The 22,507-nt window shown below is 38.5% G+C and overlaps 2 protein-coding genes across 2 annotated transcripts in view; both read right to left on the bottom strand.

Moving 5' to 3' along the window:
- LOC6623466 (CUGBP Elav-like family member 4) overlaps window positions 1–5,050 on the bottom strand; it is a 322,828-nt gene extending 317,778 nt beyond the window's left edge. The window contains exon 1 of the mRNA XM_032434332.2: window positions 4,943–5,050. Within this exon, the coding sequence (XP_032290223.1) occupies window positions 4,943–4,973 (31 nt within the window). The 5' untranslated portion in view covers window positions 4,974–5,050. The remainder of the gene's footprint in view (window positions 1–4,942) is intronic.
- Window positions 5,051–15,935: 10,885 nt separating this feature from the next.
- Window positions 15,936–17,802, bottom strand: Mgat4b (alpha-1,3-mannosyl-glycoprotein 4-beta-N-acetylglucosaminyltransferase b). The gene has a single exon (XM_015176223.3). The coding sequence runs from the start codon at window positions 17,744–17,746 to the stop codon at window positions 16,211–16,213; it is 1,536 nt and encodes a 511-aa protein (XP_015031709.1). The 5' UTR covers window positions 17,747–17,802; the 3' UTR covers window positions 15,936–16,210.
- Window positions 17,803–22,507: the final 4,705 nt, after the last annotated feature.

The raw sequence follows: 22,507 nt of genomic DNA, 5'->3' as shown, positions 1-22,507 counted from the left end.
CTTGCATGAACACTTGTTATTTATATGCTATACTATACTTTAACTTTTAAATTATATCGCGACACAATTTAAATTCGCTTTACAAAAAACTGTATGGTGAAAATAAGAAAATTTCGCACAATTAATTATCCGACTTTGAACTCAATTTTGTTGCTAGCCTCCTTTGCGTATTCATTATATTTGAGCATACACAAATTTTGAGATTTGCTTTGGCAACTATCAAAGCCAAATTCAATTGATGGCTGCCTCGCTTTCACTACCCAGCTACTCCTGCAACGCACTTCTGCCAACAACGACAAGGCCATGCTACCAATTTTAATTGCAACTCATCAAAGTACTCGGTACTCGGTGCTCAGTGAAGGGGCACTTGAAAGAACTTTTTGGCTACCACAAAAGTGAGACCTTTAATTCGCTGCTGTGGTTCGTTGTTTAGCTGGGCTCTCCGGGTTGTTTGGGTGGTTTTGTTGGTTTGGGTGGCTCTTCTAAGTTAATTTTTTATGCATGCACTGAATTTGAATGACTTTGACAGCAAAGTACACAAGTGCCCCGTCTCGCTGTTACGGGCGGGAGCGTTTGCAGCTGCCATTTTTTTTCTTCTTTCAATTTTGCCTACTTACATTTGCCATTGCGCTTGGCGAAATGTTTTGCAACTTTTAATAAAATAAACTTATTTGCACAATATAAATACATACATAAAACATGCGGCATACCCGTCGCGTCGTCGTCGTCATCCTCTGGCAAGCTCTTTGATATTTCAATTTTTCAATTTTTGTTTTACGTTTCGCACAAAACTTATGCTAATTAAATTCTTCAAGGCGCTTGGCATTTTTCGCTTTGCACTTTTACGTCTGTTGCCACCCAACCACCCAGCTCCATTTTTTGTAACCACAACGAACCCATCCATTTTTGAGTGGTTGCCATCGGCCCGAATTCTGTTGCTCTCGCTGGCTGTGCGTGTTTGTCCCTGTTTGAGGGACGCGTTTTATAGCTGCGGTCAGTGTGGCCAAAGTGATTCATTAACGTTTTCGTTCATGTTAATATGCTTGCTAAATGTCAGTTTTTGGTCAGCCACAAAGAGATACGAATGGCAAGCGGTCCTGAGCATTGTTTGCTTTATTTGAAAGTGAAAAGTTTTCAGTTATTCGCAAGCCAAAGGGCGCAACAAAACCACAGGTCGTATACTTTATTTATGACACATGTGTGTGTGCGTATATGTGAAATGTGAAAAGCGAAAGTGAAAAACATCAACTTATGATTTATTTATATGCTCTTTTGTAGTTCACATTGGCCAACAATACGATTGAATGAGGCCGAAAATTGAAAAGGTTAACGCGCCAGACAAGCAACGTCTCAGAAAGAAAGATCTATAGATATTCATCCCCTCTCAATAAATCAATCATTCATTAATCATACGCCTTACACATATTTTAATTATTTACTTCCACATGCATATCCATTAAAATATATACTCTATCAATGTTTGTGGCTTCTTAAGCTGAATTGCAATTTAGCAACCAATTTAAATGTACCTTGAGCATGTCTAACTTCTATAACTTAATACCTTACCACAACCGTTTGCTTAATCCCCACATTAATACACACACAGCGAGCAGAAAGATGCCCTAAAAAAGATGTAATAAAACTTTGGCAAACTCAATTTCCCACAACGGCTTTAGATATTGATCTAAAGCAGTAACTACTTCAAGTCTAAGCCACCAAAAGATACTGTAAAAAAGCCCCTGACAGCAAATTAACTTTACCACATGTAAAATCTACGGTAAGCTAGCAAAAATACTCTAAAATGGTAAGTACCCGACTAGCTGATACTCTGTCTAGGTCTGAAGAGGAACACGGAAATATTTCTGCAATAAATTTTAAGAGCTCGCACAAAAGATGACCTCTTACCCATATTACAGGGTGTAAGAAGATGCAACCATATCTAATGAAACTGCTAGAACTGAGACTAATTAATTCCAGCGACTTTAATTGTTAACAACAAGCTAAGAGCTATTGATGTTCTAAAAATATATATGAAACCGAATCTAAATAAATCATAAAGCAGTTAAGATTAAAGACGCCAACAGCAGCAGCAACAAAACACAGCACAGCACAGCACAATAAAAAGCAACTAAAACGTAAACTGAAAAGCCATTAAGCATAACAATTTCCGGAGGGCTAAAAATAAAAATACAACCAACTGGGAGCTGGTGACTGCCAGCTGGTTGCTGGCTGCTGGCTGCTGGCTGCTGGTAACTCGAGAGGTGTGCAACAAGCGAAGCTGCACTTAAGACGTTTAACAAAAGGTAAAGTCAGATCAAAGGAGCGAAATGCCCAGCCAGACCAGCTGAAGGAACGCTGGTGTGTATGAGTATGTGAGTGTGTAAGTGTGTTAGTGTGAGTGTGTGTGGGCATGCTGAAAGTATCATGAGCACTGCCAATAAACAATAAAAGCTAAGCACCTCTTCTGCAGCCCTCAACGTTGGCATTGTGTGAGCCTTTAAACACATAATAACTTAATGAATAACTTATGTAACCCATAATACCTGGCAAATTACGTGAGCCCAGCCAGATGCAAGAGTTGGAGGAGCAGAGGACTTGGCACGGGTGCTGTCAATTATTTAACTAGACGCCTGCGGCATATTAGATAATACGGGCACTGTGTGCATAATTCATAGCTGACTAATAACGCGGCATTTAGATGATGCCCCCAACAAACGCCCCCTTTGCATGTTGCGCGTGCGGCTCATTTTCCAAAATTTATTTTCAAGTTTTCGTTATTGTTGTTGTTTTGCCGGTCGGCGTTTTCTGGATTTTTTGCACGACTGGTGCTTTGTTTGAGTGCCACTTTAAAAGTTGAGTGGCACGCCCAGCAATTGCCTTCAATTTTTATTTTTTGTACTTTTGCTCCTTCGCCACTTGCCAGCGTGTCTGTGGTTTGGCTACGACTTTTTGGCCAGGCCAGGCCTTCTTTTTGATACACTTGCCAAGGGTATTCGAACTATGTTATTTACTGTGTGGGACAATAACTAATTTAAACCCATCAAAGCTGCAAACAGGCATTGCACGAAAAGGATTTGATAATGGAATGCCCCCAGTTGGAGAACAATTATTTGATATCAAAAATTAAAGTGAATATTAAAAATTAAAATTAAATTTAGTTTGAATTTATCACAACAAATAAAATGTTATTTCGACATGATTGTCTAATTGAAGTTAAAAGCAAAAGAAAATAAAAAGTCAGGCACCCGAACAGAACGTTTGAAGGAAACCTTTGGGCTGGTAGCCCTGAAAATAGGATCCATATTGCAATGTTTTTCTATTTATATCAAAATATAAAACTATTAAGATAATTATCATACCAATTATTGTATTAAAAATATATAAACATATTTTATAAATTTTGTCACAAGCAGAATCTGTGACAAGGTTGGATACAATAACATTTTTAACGAATTAAACATTTTCAAAATGTGCTCACGTCAAGTCCCAATTATTTGGCAAATTAGCTGATACAAGAGTATTACAGAATTCGGTTATATAAAACTAAATATTCTTTTTTTTTTTTGCATGTAATAAAGCAAAGTTCAGCGGCCATTATCAGCGAGCACAATCGAGCCAGACAAACCGGACGTATAGACAGCACTAGACACATAGACCCACACACACACACACACACACACACACACACACACACACACACACACACACACACACACACACACACACACACACACACACACACACACACACACACACACACACACACACACACAGGCAACACGAAGCACACACACACGCACACAAAAACAGACAATTGCAATAGCAGAAGCGCCAAAAAGTATGCTTTTACTTTTGCAGACTGTGAATGCCTGTCGCTGTTGTGGTTGTTGTGTCAGTTGTTGTTGTTGTTGTGGTTGTCGTCTTTGTTGTTGTTTTTGGCAACCGGCTTCTGTTTTGGCAGCCGTTTTTCGTGTTTGGGCGCCGTTTTCTCTGCTGCTTATGTTATTGTTGTACTTTGTTGTACTTTGTTGTTTGGCAGCTTATGAAATATTCAATTGAATTTAATGTACACGACCGACTGACTGACTAAGCTGGGTTCACAGCAAAGTGCAAAGAGTTCAAACCAAAATGATGACTGTCGTCTGTTTGTCTTTTGAGCTTGTCCCTCTGCTTCGCTACAGATATGTCTTTAGTTGATTTCTTACTTGATAAATGTTTACACATTTTATAAATTTTGATTTTCGTATTGCAGGTTAAAAGTGTTTAACTCTTGTTGTTTGATGCATTAATAGTCACAAACTTGCAATACGTTTGAGTATCTAAATTCAATTTATGCGCATGTGTTATGTCTTTGTAGGCACAGTCTCAAGTCGGCAAACGGCAAAGTAGTCTGGAATATGTTTTTTGTTTCTTTTTGATCATTTTTTTATTTTTTTTTTTTTAATCATAACCTAATGGCGCAGCATTACAGTTAATGGATTGCAAGTGTTGCCAGGCTGTGCTCGCTGCTAGCCTTCATGCGCTTTTTTAGCTTGCAAAACGCCAGAAGTCGGCTTCGTCCGTTTCAGGAAACCCCCCGCCCACCCGCTTCACCATTTTTGTGCTCTGCTTGGCTGGCGGCGTCCCATATGTGCAGCTGGTTCCCGAAGCACATTGCTTAATGGCGCTAGTTGCCTTTTAAGTGTAATTGCCGTGTCCCAAGTGTTTGTAATGTGTACAAATTTCTACAATTTTTCCTGCCAGCCAAGAAACAGAGGCAACGCCAGACCCACGGCCGTCTTACCCAGGCCGATATACTTACCTCTGCCCATGCCAGGCCGGACCATTCGTGGCTGCCGGCTGGGCTTTTAAAATTATTACTATATTTATAAATATGGCTTTAAGCTTAAAGCGCGGCCAAATATAAAAACAAAACAAAAAAGTATGCTTTAGTTTTACTCACTGGCAATGTGCTCGTTGTGAAAGGCCAACATGTTGGTTCGAAGGGGTTTTTAACAGCTTTTCCCAATACGAATTGTATTTGCTTATTTGTTTGTTTGTTTGTTTGTTTGTTTTAATGTCGTTTTTATGGGGCTTACGTCGCTCTAGAGCAGCTGCTACATCCGCTGGCCACCGGCTACAGTCTGCTGTCTGTTTTGTGTTTTTTTTTTTTTTTTTTTGTTGATACTACTCCGATGACAGTCGAAATCGCGAGTTTTGCGGCTGTGGCGAATTTTACACTTTGATTCTCGATATGATCGCACTCGTATTTAAAGCCGCAACAATTTGTTGCCGCCAACGCCTGTAAAGAGAACAAAAAGTTTCGAGTATTATTATATATAGTTAATGCATCGTAAAGAATAGTCAGTGCAATCGCTTTTGGAAAAGTGGAAATGCGATTTTCTGTTGCCCTATGTGCTTTTATCTGCTCTATAGCTGTTAAATAAAAAGTACAGGTTGGTAAGATTTGAATAGTAAACAGGTGGACTTATTGGAAAGATTATTGTGGGAACAGCAAATAGTTTTAATTATTAGCAGCTATGCTTAAACTTCTTAGGAATTATAGTATGATGATTGTATAGTTGTTCATTTAGCATTTGTAGCCCTATCCATTAATATTGTAAGTTTGTTCTCGCAGTGCGCACAGCTTCGTAAAATTCCAATTGACAATCATTTCGCAATCTGTTGCACTTTTGGTTATTTGAATTCGAACATTATCAAGAATAATGTTCGCAGATTTTAATGCCAAATTGATTTAGAAGTCAAACCATGAACAAAAAGCGTTCTTTATTAAAAGCGGTTGAGATTTGACAAAGTTATGAGACCTATGTGTATGTATACAAAATGTCGTACCCTTAAATGAGTACCATTCTTACATGAATTGAAGAATGTTGCCAAATGTCGAATTTGATCAGTCAGTCAGTCAGACAGTCGGGACAAACATTCAAGCCTCCGACACAATTTGCTATGCTTTCAGTGGATATGATTTACAGTCCAAAAGAGATGCTACGCTTTGCGAAAAGTTAAGACCGTTGTCATTATTTAGAGAATAACTTTAAACAAAGTGAAAGACTAAATAAAAGGAAAACACTCGTTAAATAGTAAACAAACTGTACGAAAAAATTGCACTGTGCGTGGCATTTAGCCGCTTGCCAGTTCGGGTACTCGGTTGGGAACTCCATACCTAGTGGCAGGCGGATCAGCGAAGCGCACACACACCGAAACGGAAGCACATGCTGCGGAAGTGAATTTCTTCGCTTCCGTTTTAACGCCGTTGCAGCAACGGCAGCGCATTGCTAAGCGCAGGCGTGCAACAATCAAAACTAAATGTCAAAAATACAATAAACCAGTTGCGAAAGACCAAAAAATGGTTTGACAGCAGTCGAAACAATCAGGCAGCCAGTCAGCCAGTCAAGTCGGGCGAGTCAGTTAGTTACTTAGTTAGTCAACTAGTCAAAGTCGACAGCTGACAAAACGATTTGAACTAACATCGGAAAATTGATTGAAAACAAATCAAGGCTTTCAATTTGTATGTGCATATAAATTGATTATTTCATTAAAAGTTTCGCAGTTGACTGACGTTGAAAGTTGGCGTAAAAATAAAGTGGAGCACTTTTGTTAATTATAAAGAAGCAAACTTGATAAATATGATGTCATTTTGATAACTATTACAACGCTTTCAAAAATATTTTAAAAATTAAAAATTAATCGACTACTTTTTTGATAACACAATAGTCCCACTATATGCTACTACAATGTCTTCAATCGCAGCATTTTAGCCACAAACTTAAAATGTCTACAAACTTCAGTCATATGCATTCGTATATAGCTTATAGTGCATATAATTGTTGAAATTTCAAAGTTAACTACAAAGTTGTTAGACCCACTGCAAGTCTATAAACAACATAAAAATGCCATAAAAATACTTTGGCATTACACAAATAAGCAACTCACTCGACAGAGTCGAATTGGAAGTCGGGGTCTTGTTATCGTTGTCGTTGCAATCGAACAAGTCAACAGCAACAACTATGTGTGTGCAAGTGTGTGTTTATATGTGTGTGAGTGTGTGTTTGTGGGGCTCACTGAGTATGTCTGACTGCGCGACTGTGTAGCACTTCCGCTTCCGCAACGGAAGCTAATGAACGTAGCCGAGCAGCAGCGACGCGAACAAAATGGCAGCGACTCTAAGAAAATGCGAGGCAAATGTTAAATTAATAATAGAGGAGCAGCCGTCGCACAGAGCGGAAAAACTTCAACCTTCCCAAGCCCACCGAAAATTGTTGCAGTTCCCGCCCAACCCTACCGCACCCCTTCTCCATCTCTCTTCTTCTCTTTGGCCTGTTGGCGACAACGGCAACGACATTGGCATTTATGTGACTTTAATTTAAATAACTTTGGTTGGCTTCAGAGCCGCACACTAATACAATTTTAGTGACAGAAGAGCACAGAGTGCAAACATGTTGCAAGGTTGCTTGCCAAACGCTCTTCATAACTCGAAATATGCCGGCAATTTTCGCTGGCACGATCCATGTTATCCAGAAGTCAGCCCAAAACCGCAAGAGTGCAAAGGTTCCCCCGCATCGCTACATGGCGCCAAGTCCTTCGGGTAGACGCAAGCGCTACTTAAAGTCACGACGCCGTGCCCTTACCCAGAGGATTGTGCGCTGACTGGCACTAATTCAAGTTGAGAAATGAAATTTGTAACGCTTTCGCTTTTCAATTATAATTTGGCTTGACGAGTTTTCTGATTGCTTTCGTGTATGCCTGAGCGAAATTTGTAGTTATCTGTTCGGCCTCGTCTTCGACTGACCTCAATTGAAATATATCTGCTCAGCCGACAGACAGACATCCAAACAAGTTTCCTTACTTTGCGGCTTTTGGCTTTAATTAGCAAATTGACAGCATGACGTTGAGTGAAAGCCATTTAAGTGTGCCGCCTGCTGGACTACATAATGCCCATCTCTGTGATGAGTCGGCCTAGGGTGACTATCTAAAAAATACATCAAGGTGTTGTCAGACACTGACAATAAGACCTTGCCAGGCTTAAATAATAAACTCGAAACTTTATAATTCTCTTAAAAGCAAAGCGAAATTGTCAATTAGTAACTTCGTATTTCAATCAAAAACAGCTCGTTTGCTAGTATTATCGATTATAGCGAAAGTGAAGTTTCGGAGAGGGACGACAAGTAAAATATCCCTTACATTTCCCAAACGATTAAAGCTAAGCCTTCGCAAATGATTCTTATAAAAAAGATTATTACTTAAGTTTAATTCCGTACAAGCAAGACAGAAGACAATTAAAATATTTTAAATAGAAACCTTTGTAATTCCCAAACGTTTAAATTTCCATCTTTTCAGCAATTGTGCCTTGTTCAAACAATCCTTACACAAATTCTTTATATTTCTTATTCAATTGTGTATATTGAACTTGTCTTTAAGGATACTGATTATTATAAGCATATTAAGAGAGATTTAATAGTTAACGCGTTGTATTGGAAAACTTAAGTCACCTTTAATAACTAATTAGTGACAGCAGCAGGAAAATCTCAGTATTATCACGTTGTTATTTCCATTTGAAGCGCACAGGTTGCCTTGCTTGTGGCAAATAGCTTTAATGAAAAGCATTTTCTGAGGGCATTGAAACTTTAATGAGCCTCGACGCACATACTACGAAGTATCGATTTTGCTTTTTGTTAATTTTCAGCTAGTTAGCTGTTATTGCTGTTGTTTTGCCTAAGTCTCAGCAACATTTGCCACATTTTGCTGTTGTTATTGATATACACATACACACAACACCCACACACAAAGCCAGCTAGACGGCATCGGCTGCATAGACACGTGTACTGTGGGCCCAGACGAACGTAAAATTTTGTGTTTTTTGCCTTACCTTTAACTGCCGCCGCACTCAACCTCACATTCGGCCATGTGGGCTTTTTCAGCTACACAAACTTTCTGACCATTCAGGGCAAACAGTCGTTACATTGTAACAAAAACAAAGAGGCCGCCTTACGTTCTGGCTGACTGACTGACTTGCTGAGTTTTCTTATTTCTTCCCATCATCAGCGTAGTGAGGTTTTTCTTTCTTTTTGTGTTGTTATTTTATGTAGATACAGACGTCAGTCGTAGTCAGTTTTAGTTTTGCATTTGCAAGTCTGCCCCCAGGTTGCCCGAACCCGATTTCGATTCTGAACTTTAGGCTAGCTTCATAGACCAGAGTGAATGTGTGTGTGTGTGTGAGTGTGTGTGTGAGAGTGTGTGTGAGTGTGTGTGTGAGTGTGTGTGTGAGTGTGTGTGTGGTTGCCTCTGGTTGGAGTTAAGAGATTTTAAGCCCTTAATGATGATGATGCTGATGATGATGCCGTTAAAGGTATCGTGTGGTGGCTTCAACAAAGCGCTTTGTTCTTGTTTTTGCTACTGGGCTGGCTCTTATTGGCTAACTGCTGTTGACTTATATTACATGAAGTTTTCATTGCTGTAGCCATTGTAACCGAGGCAAAAGCCAGAGATAATGCATTGTTTGGGCTTGTTGTCTAGCCTCGATGAGCTGCTGCACCTCCGACCAGTTTACAGCCTCTCCTTTTGCTGGGCAAACATAATGGAATTTTCATGTAAACAATTTGCATGTTTTCAGCTCCCACACACACACACACCGAACCCACAACATACACACACACACACATATATATATATGTGTAGAACAGAGAGCTGTAAACGAAAACTGACTGAGGGGTCAGGAAATTCTACTTCATCAATTAACACATCAATTTTTGGTCCTTTGTTTGTTGTGTCCTTTGGAATTGGTATCTAATAAAGATGACTTTGGATCGCTCTATTATTCAAAGCTAGGAAAGTGTGAGGCAAGTAGCCAAGCACAATAAAAAAGTGAGTTTTTTTTCTTTATTTTTATCATCATCACAATTTCTATTTTATTAGTTGAACAAATTGTGCATGACGCTCAGCAAAGTATGGGTTATCAGAAGAGAAATAAATAATTGTTTTTATGCTTGAAATAAAAATTTAAAATATTAAGAATATATCGACTATCGTAATTAACGCCTAAGGGTTGCTTATATATCAGCCCTATAGCCTGTTGCAAGTTTCTTGGCGGCTTTCGATTGACCACTAGAGACGCCAGAAACGCTAAGCGTTTCAGTTGGGCACTTAACTCACATTACGCATACATTTATGCTGCATGCAACACCAGCAACTAATTGCCGGCTGCTTTTGTGGGGCAGAATGCCTTATTGCTTAATGTTTGCTGGTTTCTCATTAAAATTATACGGGCTAGGCATGTGGTAGTAAGTAGCAGGTACTACGACTGTTTACCGGCAAATAGAAAAACGAATTTAATTAAAATTTATGTATGCAAACACCGACACACACACACACACACACACAGGGAGAGAGAAAGTGAGGGAAACACATTCATATTTTCAGAACAGGAACAACAAGCATAAGCAAGGCAATTCGGTGGCTTTCATTAGGAATACGAGTAGGAACTGTTGGGCAACTGGGCGACACTACGAAATTTTTAATTACTCGTCGCTCAACTTTCAAAAACTGAAGCAGGGCGAGAGCTCATTTTGAAAATTTTCATAATTACTCGACGCTCAACGATGTTGGCAAGTCAGTCAGCGTTGAGTCAGTCTGTGGACTGAAGCTAAAGCTGGACCCCGACCGCCCAAACAGACCGGGACATGGACCTGTTCATGGAGCAGGACCCGGACCTGAACTCGCTCGACGTTGGCTCAAGTGCACTCACATGCGCAGCGACCAAAACTAAATGAACTTATGCACACACTTACACATACACACACACATGGACATACACACGCACACACTGCGAGTGTGCGGCTTCGCTTGAGCACCTGTGCGCGCTTTGCATTGGGCTGCCGAGCACTCCGCTATGCCCAGGCGGCCCCTCCGGCCCAAAATCGGAGCATGGAGACGCTAGATGAGTGCTGCGCGCACTTGAAACTAAAGGCTAAGTAGGTGCATTCATATAAACATTGCCCATGCACAGCTCTATCTGTGTGTCTGGCGTCTGTTTGTGTTGGTATTTTTGTTGTATTTGCATTTGCGCTCACATATGCTGAAAAGTTGTGTTCAGTTTGGGGGCGTACACAGGCGATGAGTGAGTGGATTGCCTGCCGTGTGTAATTAAATTTATTTTATTTTATTATTATGATGATATATGCGAATGCTTTTTTGCAACCCAACTTTGTAAAGAACTGCTTACCTCAGACAAACTCAAGCTGAGAAACAGTTTACCATGCAAGGTTACATGGTTGGCAGTTAAAATATTTATCATAATTATGCTCATATAAGTAAAGTTTTTTTTTTTATAAATGTTTTGGGTATAATTGGAAACTATTGCTTGAGGTTAATATATTTGAACGTTGAATTCGTTTCGCTTGACCTGGGCCACACTTAAAGCTGTTTGCAACATCTTGAACCAGCCCCTGCCACACACTCAACACACGTTCAACACACACTTCGATTACTGTGCAAATATTCTTCGCGCATGCCGCAAAACAACAACAACTCAGCCAAGTCTCAGACCGGTTGTGTGTGTGTGTGTGTGTGTGTGTGTGTGTGTGTGTGTGTGTGTGTGTTTTTGTGTGTCCTGGCAACTCGAGCATGAATGTCTCGTCCTTAAGCACACATCAATTTGAAAACAATAATTGAAAATTGCAACAATTGGAAATTTTCGTTCGGTTTTCTGCGCCACGTAGCATGCGAAATGAAAGTGCAGCAACAGAACGAAGGAAACGATCGAAGTCGAATGGGCAAAATGTTAAAAATACTCGTAAGAAAATGCCAAGCAACTATTTGCAGCAATTGTTGCACTAGCTGTTGTTGTTATTGCTTGACTCCCTGTTGCCTGTGCAGCACTCTGAAATAAAGTTGTGCATTTTATTATTGTTCGCGCGGTTACGATTGAACTAGCAACTCGCAACTTGCAACTTGCAGCTTCAACTTTCTACTTTAATGTGTTCAGCCACAGAAAATTTGAGAAAAAAACTACTTTAAATCAAACTGTCTACCTCCTCTCTTGTTCGCTTTCTCTCTCTCTCTCCATGTCTCTTTCACTCTCTACCTTTCTCTCTTTTGTCTTCATCTCATAAAATATATTTTTAAATATTTTAACATTTTTGTGACACGCAAAGTTCGCTGGCACTGTGCTTAAATAAATAATGTTGGCCAACATGGCGAATATGGCCAACACATAGAAAATGAAATAACAAATACAAGAGATTTATTATTTATAATTCGATTAAAACAAAAGCAAATAACAACAAAATACAATTTGCTTGTATTTTTTTAATATTATTTATCATTGTGCTGTTCGTTGCATTAAAAATTGAGTTTATTTATTGTTTAATGCAATGGCATTGTATTGCTAGACAATTTTAAAGAAACGTTCTATTTAACAAAATTATTTTGCATGTATATTACAGAGTTTCATTCGAAATTCTATAGGAAGCATCAACAATGGAATTTATATTATTTAAATAGTTTTATTTAAAAGAAGCTATATCAATGTTACAAGATTTTTAATTTGTTTTTCACTAGCTTTCACTTGATGAAATAAGGTAATTAGCTTGAAATAAGGAAAACCGTGAAGAAAGACGATAATTTAGTTAGATGGAAAAGGGACATATTAACATACAATGCGGGTAAGTTAGAAAGTGAGAGGGAAACACAGAAAAAGAGAAGTTTGAAGAGAAAGAGAGAAACAGAAAACATTGAGACGAAATAAATTAACAGATAGTTAGAACGATAAATAGATAGATAGATATATAGATAGATAGATAGATAGAAAGATAGATAGATAGATAGAAAGATAGAAAGATAGATAGATAGATAGATAGATAGATAGATAGATAGATAGATAGATAGATATATAGATAGATAAATAGATAGGTAGATAGATAGATAAACAGATAAATGGACAGGGACAGGAACAAGGAGAGAGCTAAAGCAATTCCAGGTGATGTACAGGATATCTAGCAATCAACTACTCTCGAGTGCTGCATTTAAACTTGTTTTATTTAGTTTCATCTCAGCAAATATTAATGCTCATCAATTATAAATGTGATATGTCGGCTGACAAGCGCATCGACAGGTGAGTGACTCTTTTATTTGTTGCCTTTGTTTTGTTTATATTTTTTGTTGTCAGTTGCCGCCGACGCCGCCGCCGTCGTGTTAATAAAATATTCAAAATTTAATTTTCATCGCGTTGCATTTGACACATTTCAATAAAAACAATTACTATAACAAATAAGTTGAAAAGCTGACACAGTGGTTGCCATTTTATTTGCTGTGACCGGGCAGCCAAACAAAGGCAGCAAAAAAGCGCTACCCCACTAGCCCTCTATCCCTTTCCCAACCCGAGCCGTACTCACACATGTGATAGACGCGCTTTGTCTATGGGTAAACATTTATGCAGTTTTAATTATAAATGCATTGTTGCATTTTACAAAATAACAATAACAATAACAAAAGCAGCAGCAGCAACAACAACTACAGAAGCCGAAAAGCTGTTTAAATTATCAAATAATGATGTGTAATATACCGAAATACACCTGTAAGCAGTTGTAATAATTTAACTGCTATTATTCAAATGCATATGCAGAGTAATAGGGTATATAAGTAAACATGTATTTGTAATTGTTTTACATATAAGCCATTCTCAATCCAATATAGGAGACATATTTCTGCTCAGTCGCAAGTAGACTGTTAGATTGCAAGTAACTTATTATTTAAGATTTCAATTTATTTAATTTAAATTTTTTGCCACTTTTTGCTTAACATTTTTATTCTTAGGAAGTTCTATTCAAACTTTTTGCTTTGGCCCAACACACCAAATGGAACTAAGAAACTGTCATTGACAGCCACATTAAGTATACGCCACATTCACCAGGCAAGTACAATAAAATACCACTAGTTGACCCCACAAATAAGCCCAGACAGAGCCCACAAACAGCTTCCTACCCAGAGGGCCATCCATTGTGATGGCATTCAAGTCAATGGCGGAAATGAAAATTGAATTTTATGCAAACACAAAAGCCAATTGAAGTCAATTATTGTTTATGTAACTAATTTTATTTAAATATAAGTCAATTCGTATGCAGCAATGAGGGGAGAGAAGCAGAAAGAAAAGCAAGCAAAGAATATAAAAAGAAAAACGAATGTTAAACAGAAAAGACGCAAGGAGAACAAGACAGAACAATTATCTTTGGCTTGCCGAATGTTAAACACTCTTGCTGCACCGACTTGCCAAAGGCAAACTATATGAGACAGTTTTCTCCAGGCAAGCAGACAAACAATACTCTATATTAATATATATTTTGAAGGTTTGTCTTCAATGCGTTGCATATGGCCTGCCAAGACTACAATACTCCCACCGCAAGAGTATCAAAAGTGTAGGCGACGCACTGGCAACAAATTGATTGCGAAGTCTAAAAATAAAAAACAAAGGAAGTAAAGGCAAGTGCATTGCTGAAGCTGCAGACAGCCGTAGATACTGCCTGAGGCTTATATAGGCTATGAATGAATATGCATAAATATTTACCAAATGTCTCCCGAATGTCGCTAACTAACTGCTCGTAATTGTCGTCGGGTGCACAACGCTAACTGACCCATTTTGGAAGCTGGCAAATTTAGCAGCTCGATGCCCACGCTTTTTGGCAGAATGCCAGCAAAAAAATCAAAAAACAAAAACTAGCAAGCAAAATGTCCTTGGACCTAGTGAAAATTGTTGGGGCCATCCATCAGCTGTTTGTTTTGTTGAGCGCAGCGTTTTCAGCTTTTTGCTGTTCCGCTTGTGCCATCTTTTTTTTCCCATTTTCCAGTTTTCTTTTTTTTTTCGGTGCTCAGCCAAAGACAGCGACAAAGTGCAGCCTCTAGTCGAGCGGTATTTTGGGTGTGCGTGTGTGTGTGCGTGTGTGAATGTGTGTTAGTTATTTTGATTGATTGCATTGTTTCGTGTAACAAATTTATTTGTGCCACGCCCATCAAGCACTTAAAAGCAAGAGGCGCAACAACAACGATAAAATGTTTTACTGTGCCATGCCGAAGACTAAATACTCTAGTAGGCATAAATATGGTCCAGAGGTGCCTCTTGTAAGGCCATATAGAGTATTGAGTTTATATATTTTTCTAAAGAAAAAATCACTTTATTTTCGACCAATTATGCTAACCTTTTGCTATAGTGCTCAGATTAGGAGGGATTCCCTTCTAAGCGATTGACAATTCGTAACACTCTATAAAAATACCCTATAAATTGGGTAGCTACATCTTTGTCAACGGCAGGAAATTGCCAAAGACCGCCCAGCACATGTAGGTAAAGTTTAAAGCCAAACGCCAAGGGATCATCATCGTCATTATCATGATTATCATAAGGATACTATTTTGGTCTCATGGTTAACCAACAACGACTGATAGCTTTATCTTTGGCACAATCTGAATGACGTTCTGTTCAGCTTCTTCTTCTTCACTTAGCCAGCATCATTAGTGAAAATGATTTCTTATTCAAGGCTCGCTTTTGCTCTGCTACTGCTTTTGCTTTGCTTTTTCTTTGGCTATGGCTGAATTTTTCTTTTCTGATTTCTTCGCGCTGTTGTCATGCTTCATCGATTTTCTATGCTTTGCTGATTTAGTTGATGGAAATTCTGTATATTTTTTTTTTTTGTTTTTTAGCCGCCTGCACTTGAACAGCCACCGCACTGGCAGTCGCAGCCTCAGTTTACTTTTGTCGTAATAATGTTGTATTTGTTTTCTACCCCCAAAAGTTTAACATTTGCTTTGTTATCTTTAATATTGATTGTGTGCAATATCTCAAGTTATTTTCCATTTTTGTTTGCTGTTTCCAAACGTCAAGCAGATGAAGAATAAAAAATGAAACCACTTTTGAGTTTTTACCCTGACGAAACAAACCAAACGAAAGTCTAGGGACAAGGCAATTTTTAGAGACTGGCTGCAAAAGAGAACAAACTTTATGCAGTATTTAATTTTTAACAATTATTTTTACAGAAACACACAAGTTTCGTAAAGGATCTTTTAATACTACTCACGTCTTAAGGTTGACGCTTAAACTCTCGGATTTCTAATAGAAAAGCTGGTTAAGGGACGCGATAGCCGGATAGAATTATAGACCCTGCACTTCACTACAATTGAGAATAGTTGCCGTCGAGATATTAATTATGTGTAAATAATCATGTTTAAATCATGACAGACACCACAGTAAAAACCAAATTTTCACACATAGATCTATATGCAAAGAAGTTCCTTTATTGGTCCAATTAAAGCGTCCAATCCAATTGCTTTCATTACTCTCCATTGCGTTTTCTGTCATATAAAAGTACAATATATGTGGATGCCCTACTTCAGTCTGATGGCTGTAACTTAGAAGGAAACCAAAACGTCGCTTTTTTGATTCATCCACCTTGGGCACCTTTTTGTATAAATTAACAGTCAGTTCACTAAAGCTATCATTTTCCCGACGACAACCACTACCAATTTTAATCTGACTGAAATCATTTAGATGACTTAGCAGGTAACGCATTAACAAGGAGACCTGCGGCACGTAGCTCCACATGAAGGTCTCGCCAGGTTTAAAATGTCTTCTATCCTGCAGAAATGTGTGCGTGTGAGAGGTTACCAAGTTTAGCGGCCGACGCAGATGAGCCATAGGTTGCTGCCCCGAATTCCGTTCGTATCTCTCGTCACGAAGCTTTTGCTCCTTGGAACGCAGAGAGGACTCTACGCCAATGTGCTGAAATTGAGACTGGGTGGCGCGTATATAGTTCATGAAAAAGTCGCGCTCGCAGTCCGCAGTATTAAAGCTGTCCCACGGGCAGGTTCGTAACTTCACATAGGAATACAACAGCCAGTCAATGGGTTGATCATTGTAAAAATTCTGCACATGGGCTAAAAACGGTTTGATCTCATCCACGTGGAAAAGCTTGCCAATAAAACCCAGCTCCGAGAAACTTAAAACAATCCAGCCACGATGATGGTCTAGACGAAAGTGTGTATGCAATGCCTCTAGCTGGATAATATAATCCAAATATCCGACAGTCGGTTCAATATCATCCTCCAGTTGTAGATAGTAGCTACCACGACTGCTCGCATATGTCATCAGGTACATATAGTCCATGACCTGCTTTGTGCGCCAACGCACGCGATTGGGATCATCGTGCAGCGTTATGTAGAGCGATTCAAAGTCTGGATAGTAATTAACTGGTGGTGATATGACATCAATTAGGCCATCATCCAAATGGTAGCCAAATGAGTCACTTATCTCTTTCCATTTAGATTCCACAATTTGACTGTCCGTCTCGCCTATATAGATCACAATGAGGCAATTGTTGCGCTGATAGTCGCTCAATTTCTCTATCAGATGAGCCACTGTCTCCAACAAATAATTCTGACCCACTCGGCGTACAGTGGGCACGCCTAGCACATATTGAACACCAGTCCGTCCTTTACTATAGCTGGAACCGAGCAAAAGAGGTGATTCCTGCAAGATGCGCTGCCACAACGGATCCGTACGTTGTTTTACCACCGTTATCGTCTGATATGTGTCCTTGACCATCGACCGTTGGCTCTGGCTGTAGTTGGCCAGCCGTTTAGTATGATTCACAACTTTCTCTTCTATTGTCGCTGGAAGTGGTTCTCGAGGCAGGGTTGTCAAATAAATCAACAAGAATGTGAGGAGCGCGCACAATATTATTATGATACGAAAGTTTATGATCCGCATAATTATTGTTAGACGATCAAATAGAGCTCAAAGCAGTGAAAACAACGCTTGCTTTTGAGCACAACTACTAAGAGGTATTAATCGAATTGCTCATATTTCTGTATCAATATTTATCGATTTCTTAAAAACGGGACAAGTTGTCGATTATCGGAAACAAACAAAGAACTGACGTGCAAAATTTCACTTCTATGTTTTAAGATACTTGCATTCATACATACTGACAGATGGCCAGACTTTATAAGTTTAGAGATGCTTCCTTCTGCCTGATTAGTTAACGGATCAAAGCATAGTCAAATAAAAACCATTAAAAAATTATGATTTATTCTACTTATTTTTATAACAGCAAAGACTCAACAAGTTAACTTAAGCCTGTTTATTGTTTAGCGAAGCCTGAATAACATTTACACCTCGCAACGTAACAGGCTTAAATCCTACTTCTACTTATTTTTAGAAGGCATTTGCTTGCCTTTTGACATTAAAGCTATCCTAAATTAAATCCCACATATCAATGACCCAACTCTTTTTTTGAAGGCAGTCACATAACAACAACCAATTTTTTTTGAGATTTTGTTGGTTCTCTTTTTGCTTTGTGAAAAGCCGAAACGAAAAACTTAAAAAAGTCAAGCAAACGACAAAAAAAAAACAATACCAAATTCATAGGCGCACGCATAAGACAGCACCGAGAATCGCAAAAGGCGGCAGAAATTCCCTAAAGCAATGAATATTTAGAATTCCGCTGTCATTTCTGAACACGCCCCAGAGACGGTGTCACAACAACAAGGCAATGCATAAATAAGACGCACAAATCGCAATTTAATGTCCTAGAGTAAATGAGATGCTGTCGTAAACTGAGATCCGAATGAAGCAAAGCCATTAAAAAGTATCAACAACGCATTTGATTTAAAACTTAAATTAAATTCGATTTAAACTTTTTTTGTTATTTATATATATATGTGCATGGTGGGAGGGGGTGCCTGAGGTTAATGTCCATTACCTGCAATATTTATAAAAATTTGCACGTGATGATAAAAATTTATGCACACACTGGTCCAGACACCGTTCTGACTTGTTCTTTCGGCTTTTGGGGGCTCGAGCGCTGGGCTCCAGGTCGGAGTTCGCACATTAAATAAATAACCGAAAAACTTTTCAACTTTCATGAATATTAATAACAGCAGATTTTTAAATATGTATATACACATATATATATATATATACACAAAGCGTCAACGATGGCATCCAAGTGACAGAGAGTCAGAGTCAACGGTTGCCAACGGTTGCTCATACGCCGCGTTGTCCGCGCAAAATGTAAAATGTGCATTTAAATTGAATTCCTTAATGAATTCGCAGCAACGCCTGACCACGGACCACCGCAAACTGTAGCCTCCAACCTCCAGCTGGCTAAAGGTGTTGCCCAATGCGACCGTCGCGCTTTTTATCAGATTAAAAATTATTATATATTTGAGAAAAAAAAGAATACTCTTGCCCGAAGTCAGCCACGTTCTGTTGAAGAGCTTGTAATGCGCAATGAATATGAACTTGGCATTGCAGAAAGCAGAGGTAATACTGGGACAGAAAATCGCCAATTTAGACTCGTTTGTCTTGTTTATTGACAGCAACTATTAATTTCCCTTATTTGAAAATTCAAATAATAGCCAAGTAAAGCCATATAATCTGTCAATTTAATTTGTTTAAATAATTTATATTTTTAATTAATAAAAAAAATCAAAATCCCTTGCTTAATGGCTACGCAAGGGCATTAAAGTTTCGTTATTCTATGCACAAGTGTATTTCACATTTTATTATCCAATGCCCAAGCTCACGTTCGCGAAGGGGCGTGTTGCATATATATATATTTATATGTATATATAACTTTTTTTGAGCGCACAGCGCAAAAATTATGCAAAAATTCAAAAGCATAAAGTTTGGCGCTCAGCAGTTGCAGAAACAGCAGCAACTCGACTTGACTCTTAATTAAAATGCATTAAGTTTGGCACAGGGCAAGCGTCAGCCACAACATGTGACCGCAAGTGTTAACATAAAAGTTGAGCAGCGCATATATAAAAAAAAAAAAACTAATCTGCCAAATCTAAAATTTAGAACGGCTGCGGTCTTAACGAATTGCCATTGTGTCGAAAATACCAACAGGCAAACTATAACAAAATTTACTGCACATATATACGTATATATATATATATATCAATATATATATACATATATATATATATACATATATATTTTTTATGTGAACATATATAAAGCTTTTTGCTAGCGTCCACATTGATTAATGGCCCTATGCACGGAAAATTAAATGTAACGCCACATGAACTGAAATTCTAGCCGCAACCATAACTAACTGATGTGCCTATGCCGGGGCTTTTGATGTTCGCTCCGGCATATGATAATGGTCAAATTTTTGCACATATTTTCCCACACAGTTTTTATTTGCCCCTTTTTTTTTGGGCCAACCGACAAACACAACACGTAACATGTGTTTTAGTTTATAACAACGGAGCAAAACGTAAAAAGCATATAAAATATAAAAGGGAGAACATAAAAAAAATGGTGGGCAAAAATGTGCGATATTAAATTTTCGTTGTATTTGAGTTATTAGAAATTTCTGTGCGCTTCACCAAATGAATTTAAATTTATTTATAAAATAAAATAAAAAAGAAATATGCACTTTTTGGCCATTTCATTAGTCAACGGTTGGCCAAAATTCTGGCCAGTAAAATTAACCCAAACTCAATACAATCTAAATACTTTATGAATATTTTAAGTTATGAAAATATTTTATGAATACAGTCTTAATAAGTTAAGTTGAAATAACAATAACAATTCCTTTGGAATTTTTGCTGGACTTACACCTGGCGTATCTACAAGCCTTTATTTCCATTTGAAGAGCCAACTCTTACAGCGTATGCAGGCCAAAAATAAATCCCGCATTGACACACACATGTAATCTAACCCAACAAGCATATATGTATATAAATATACAGAAAAAAAAACACATCTACTAAATTGGCAAAATCTGCGGCGCGTGAAAAAATTGTATAAAAGCTTATGAGACCTTGTGGCAGTTTCTGTCATTTCCTGCTGCATCCCTATTTATTTTTTAACACAAAAGCCACCAAAAAAGATAAATTTCACACCGAAATATTAATAACTTTTTAGAAGGTGATAAAAACTGAGCTTAGCCAAAAAAACCGCTAAAAGCCGCTCTACGCAAATCCAGCGCATAATTTGCACATTACTCATTTTAAGTTTTTATGTAAGCGGTTTTTTTTTTTTTGGATAAATGTCTACTTGAAAAAACTAATAAGAGTTTGCCTGAGTCATAAATTTCTGGTAAATCGTCGAAAATTAAAGTGTAACCGGTTGCGCGCAGCCAAGCAAGTCCAACAAGTGACAAAAGAGGCAAAATTTGCAAAATAAAATAATAGGAGCTGGAACATTGGATAGACGGAACGAACGACGCTGCACGAGCATACGGAAGTGCTGAATCACCGGAAAACCATTAAAGGAAGTCACAACTATTGATTATGTCGGCGGCGTCAGCGGCGACAACGGCACAAACTAAAAATGGCTTTGTGTGTGCAAGCAGCGGAAAAATTATGATAGCACCCGGTTTCGGACCCAGCACCCAGACACAGAACCAGACCCAGACCCAGACCAAGAGCCAGACAAAGCCCAAGCACGCCCTATGCAATCCCACGGCCTCGACACATATAAATTTGCATCGCGGGGCGTTTTGGAGGCGGTCTTCAAATTGAATCTGATGGCTTTTATTTGCAACTTTAATTGCAAGCGACACTTGTTAAGGGCATATACGCTATATAATCAGCTGTGCAAGTAGCGCGCACTCCAGAAAATGATGTGCATGTTATCAATACCCTGTTATGTATATATATACCCTTTTCGAATTGGATTGAAAGTATATCTCACCGCGTACTTTTGCTGCCACAAAAGTAAATTCTTTGTATTATAATTCGTTAAATGATAGGAATATCATTTAAAATCATATAAAAAGTATAGCTTCCTTCTTTCTAAGATGCAGTTGAAGCAAGTTCGGAGCTTGAATTCCCTTGTTGAATTATATATGTTACGCCTCTGAATCTTGCAGAATCCGACGAGAATCACACAATCAATCCAGGCAATGCCGAATATATTCATTTCATCAATAACTACTTGCATAAAAGAGTGTCTTTCACCTCATAAATTATTTGTTGATTACCCAAAATGTCCTACTCTATATCGCGCGTTCATCTCTCCTTTATTTCTCTGTGCTTTCAGTTTTATTCAATTGAGAATGATTTTAAATATATTTGGTAACATAATCAATTAGATATGTTCGGCTAGCGCATGCAAAGTTCGTTTTATCAATTTAAATTGACTTTGTTAAATGTTGCTGTTGTTTTGGCCGTTGCCATGCGAATGCACATGGAAAAAGCGGAAACGACGCCCGTCGACCAAATAGTCGAAAATCATGGCGAGATAAATTGCCAAAGATAGCAATGGTTGGAGAGTCGACGCTTGCCCGGGACAACGCTCCTCTATTGTTCAAAATCAATTTAGTGTTGAATTGGTGCCAAGAATCTCATTTTCAAAAGCGCCAAACGTCGACTTCGTCGGCGACGTCGGCCAGCGAGCAGCGTCAACTGAACATATAGGAAATGAAAATACCGGAAGCGCCGACATTTTCTCCAATGAAAGTCAGCAAACCAAACCAAAAAGAGAACGAAAAGAGCTCGCGGATTTTCCAGC

The sequence above is a fragment of the Drosophila virilis genome, chromosome 3 (assembly GCF_030788295.1).
Source record: "Drosophila virilis strain 15010-1051.87 chromosome 3, Dvir_AGI_RSII-ME, whole genome shotgun sequence".
Classification (NCBI taxonomy): Eukaryota; Metazoa; Arthropoda; class Insecta; order Diptera; family Drosophilidae; genus Drosophila; species Drosophila virilis.
Note: the sequence above shows the minus strand (reverse complement) of the source record. Positions and strands in the feature narration are given on the sequence as shown.

Coding starts and splice junctions, on each gene's coding strand:
- Mgat4b (XM_015176223.3), bottom strand. CDS start 17,746: ATGCGGATCATAAACTTTCGTATCATAATAATATTGTGCGCGCTCCTC.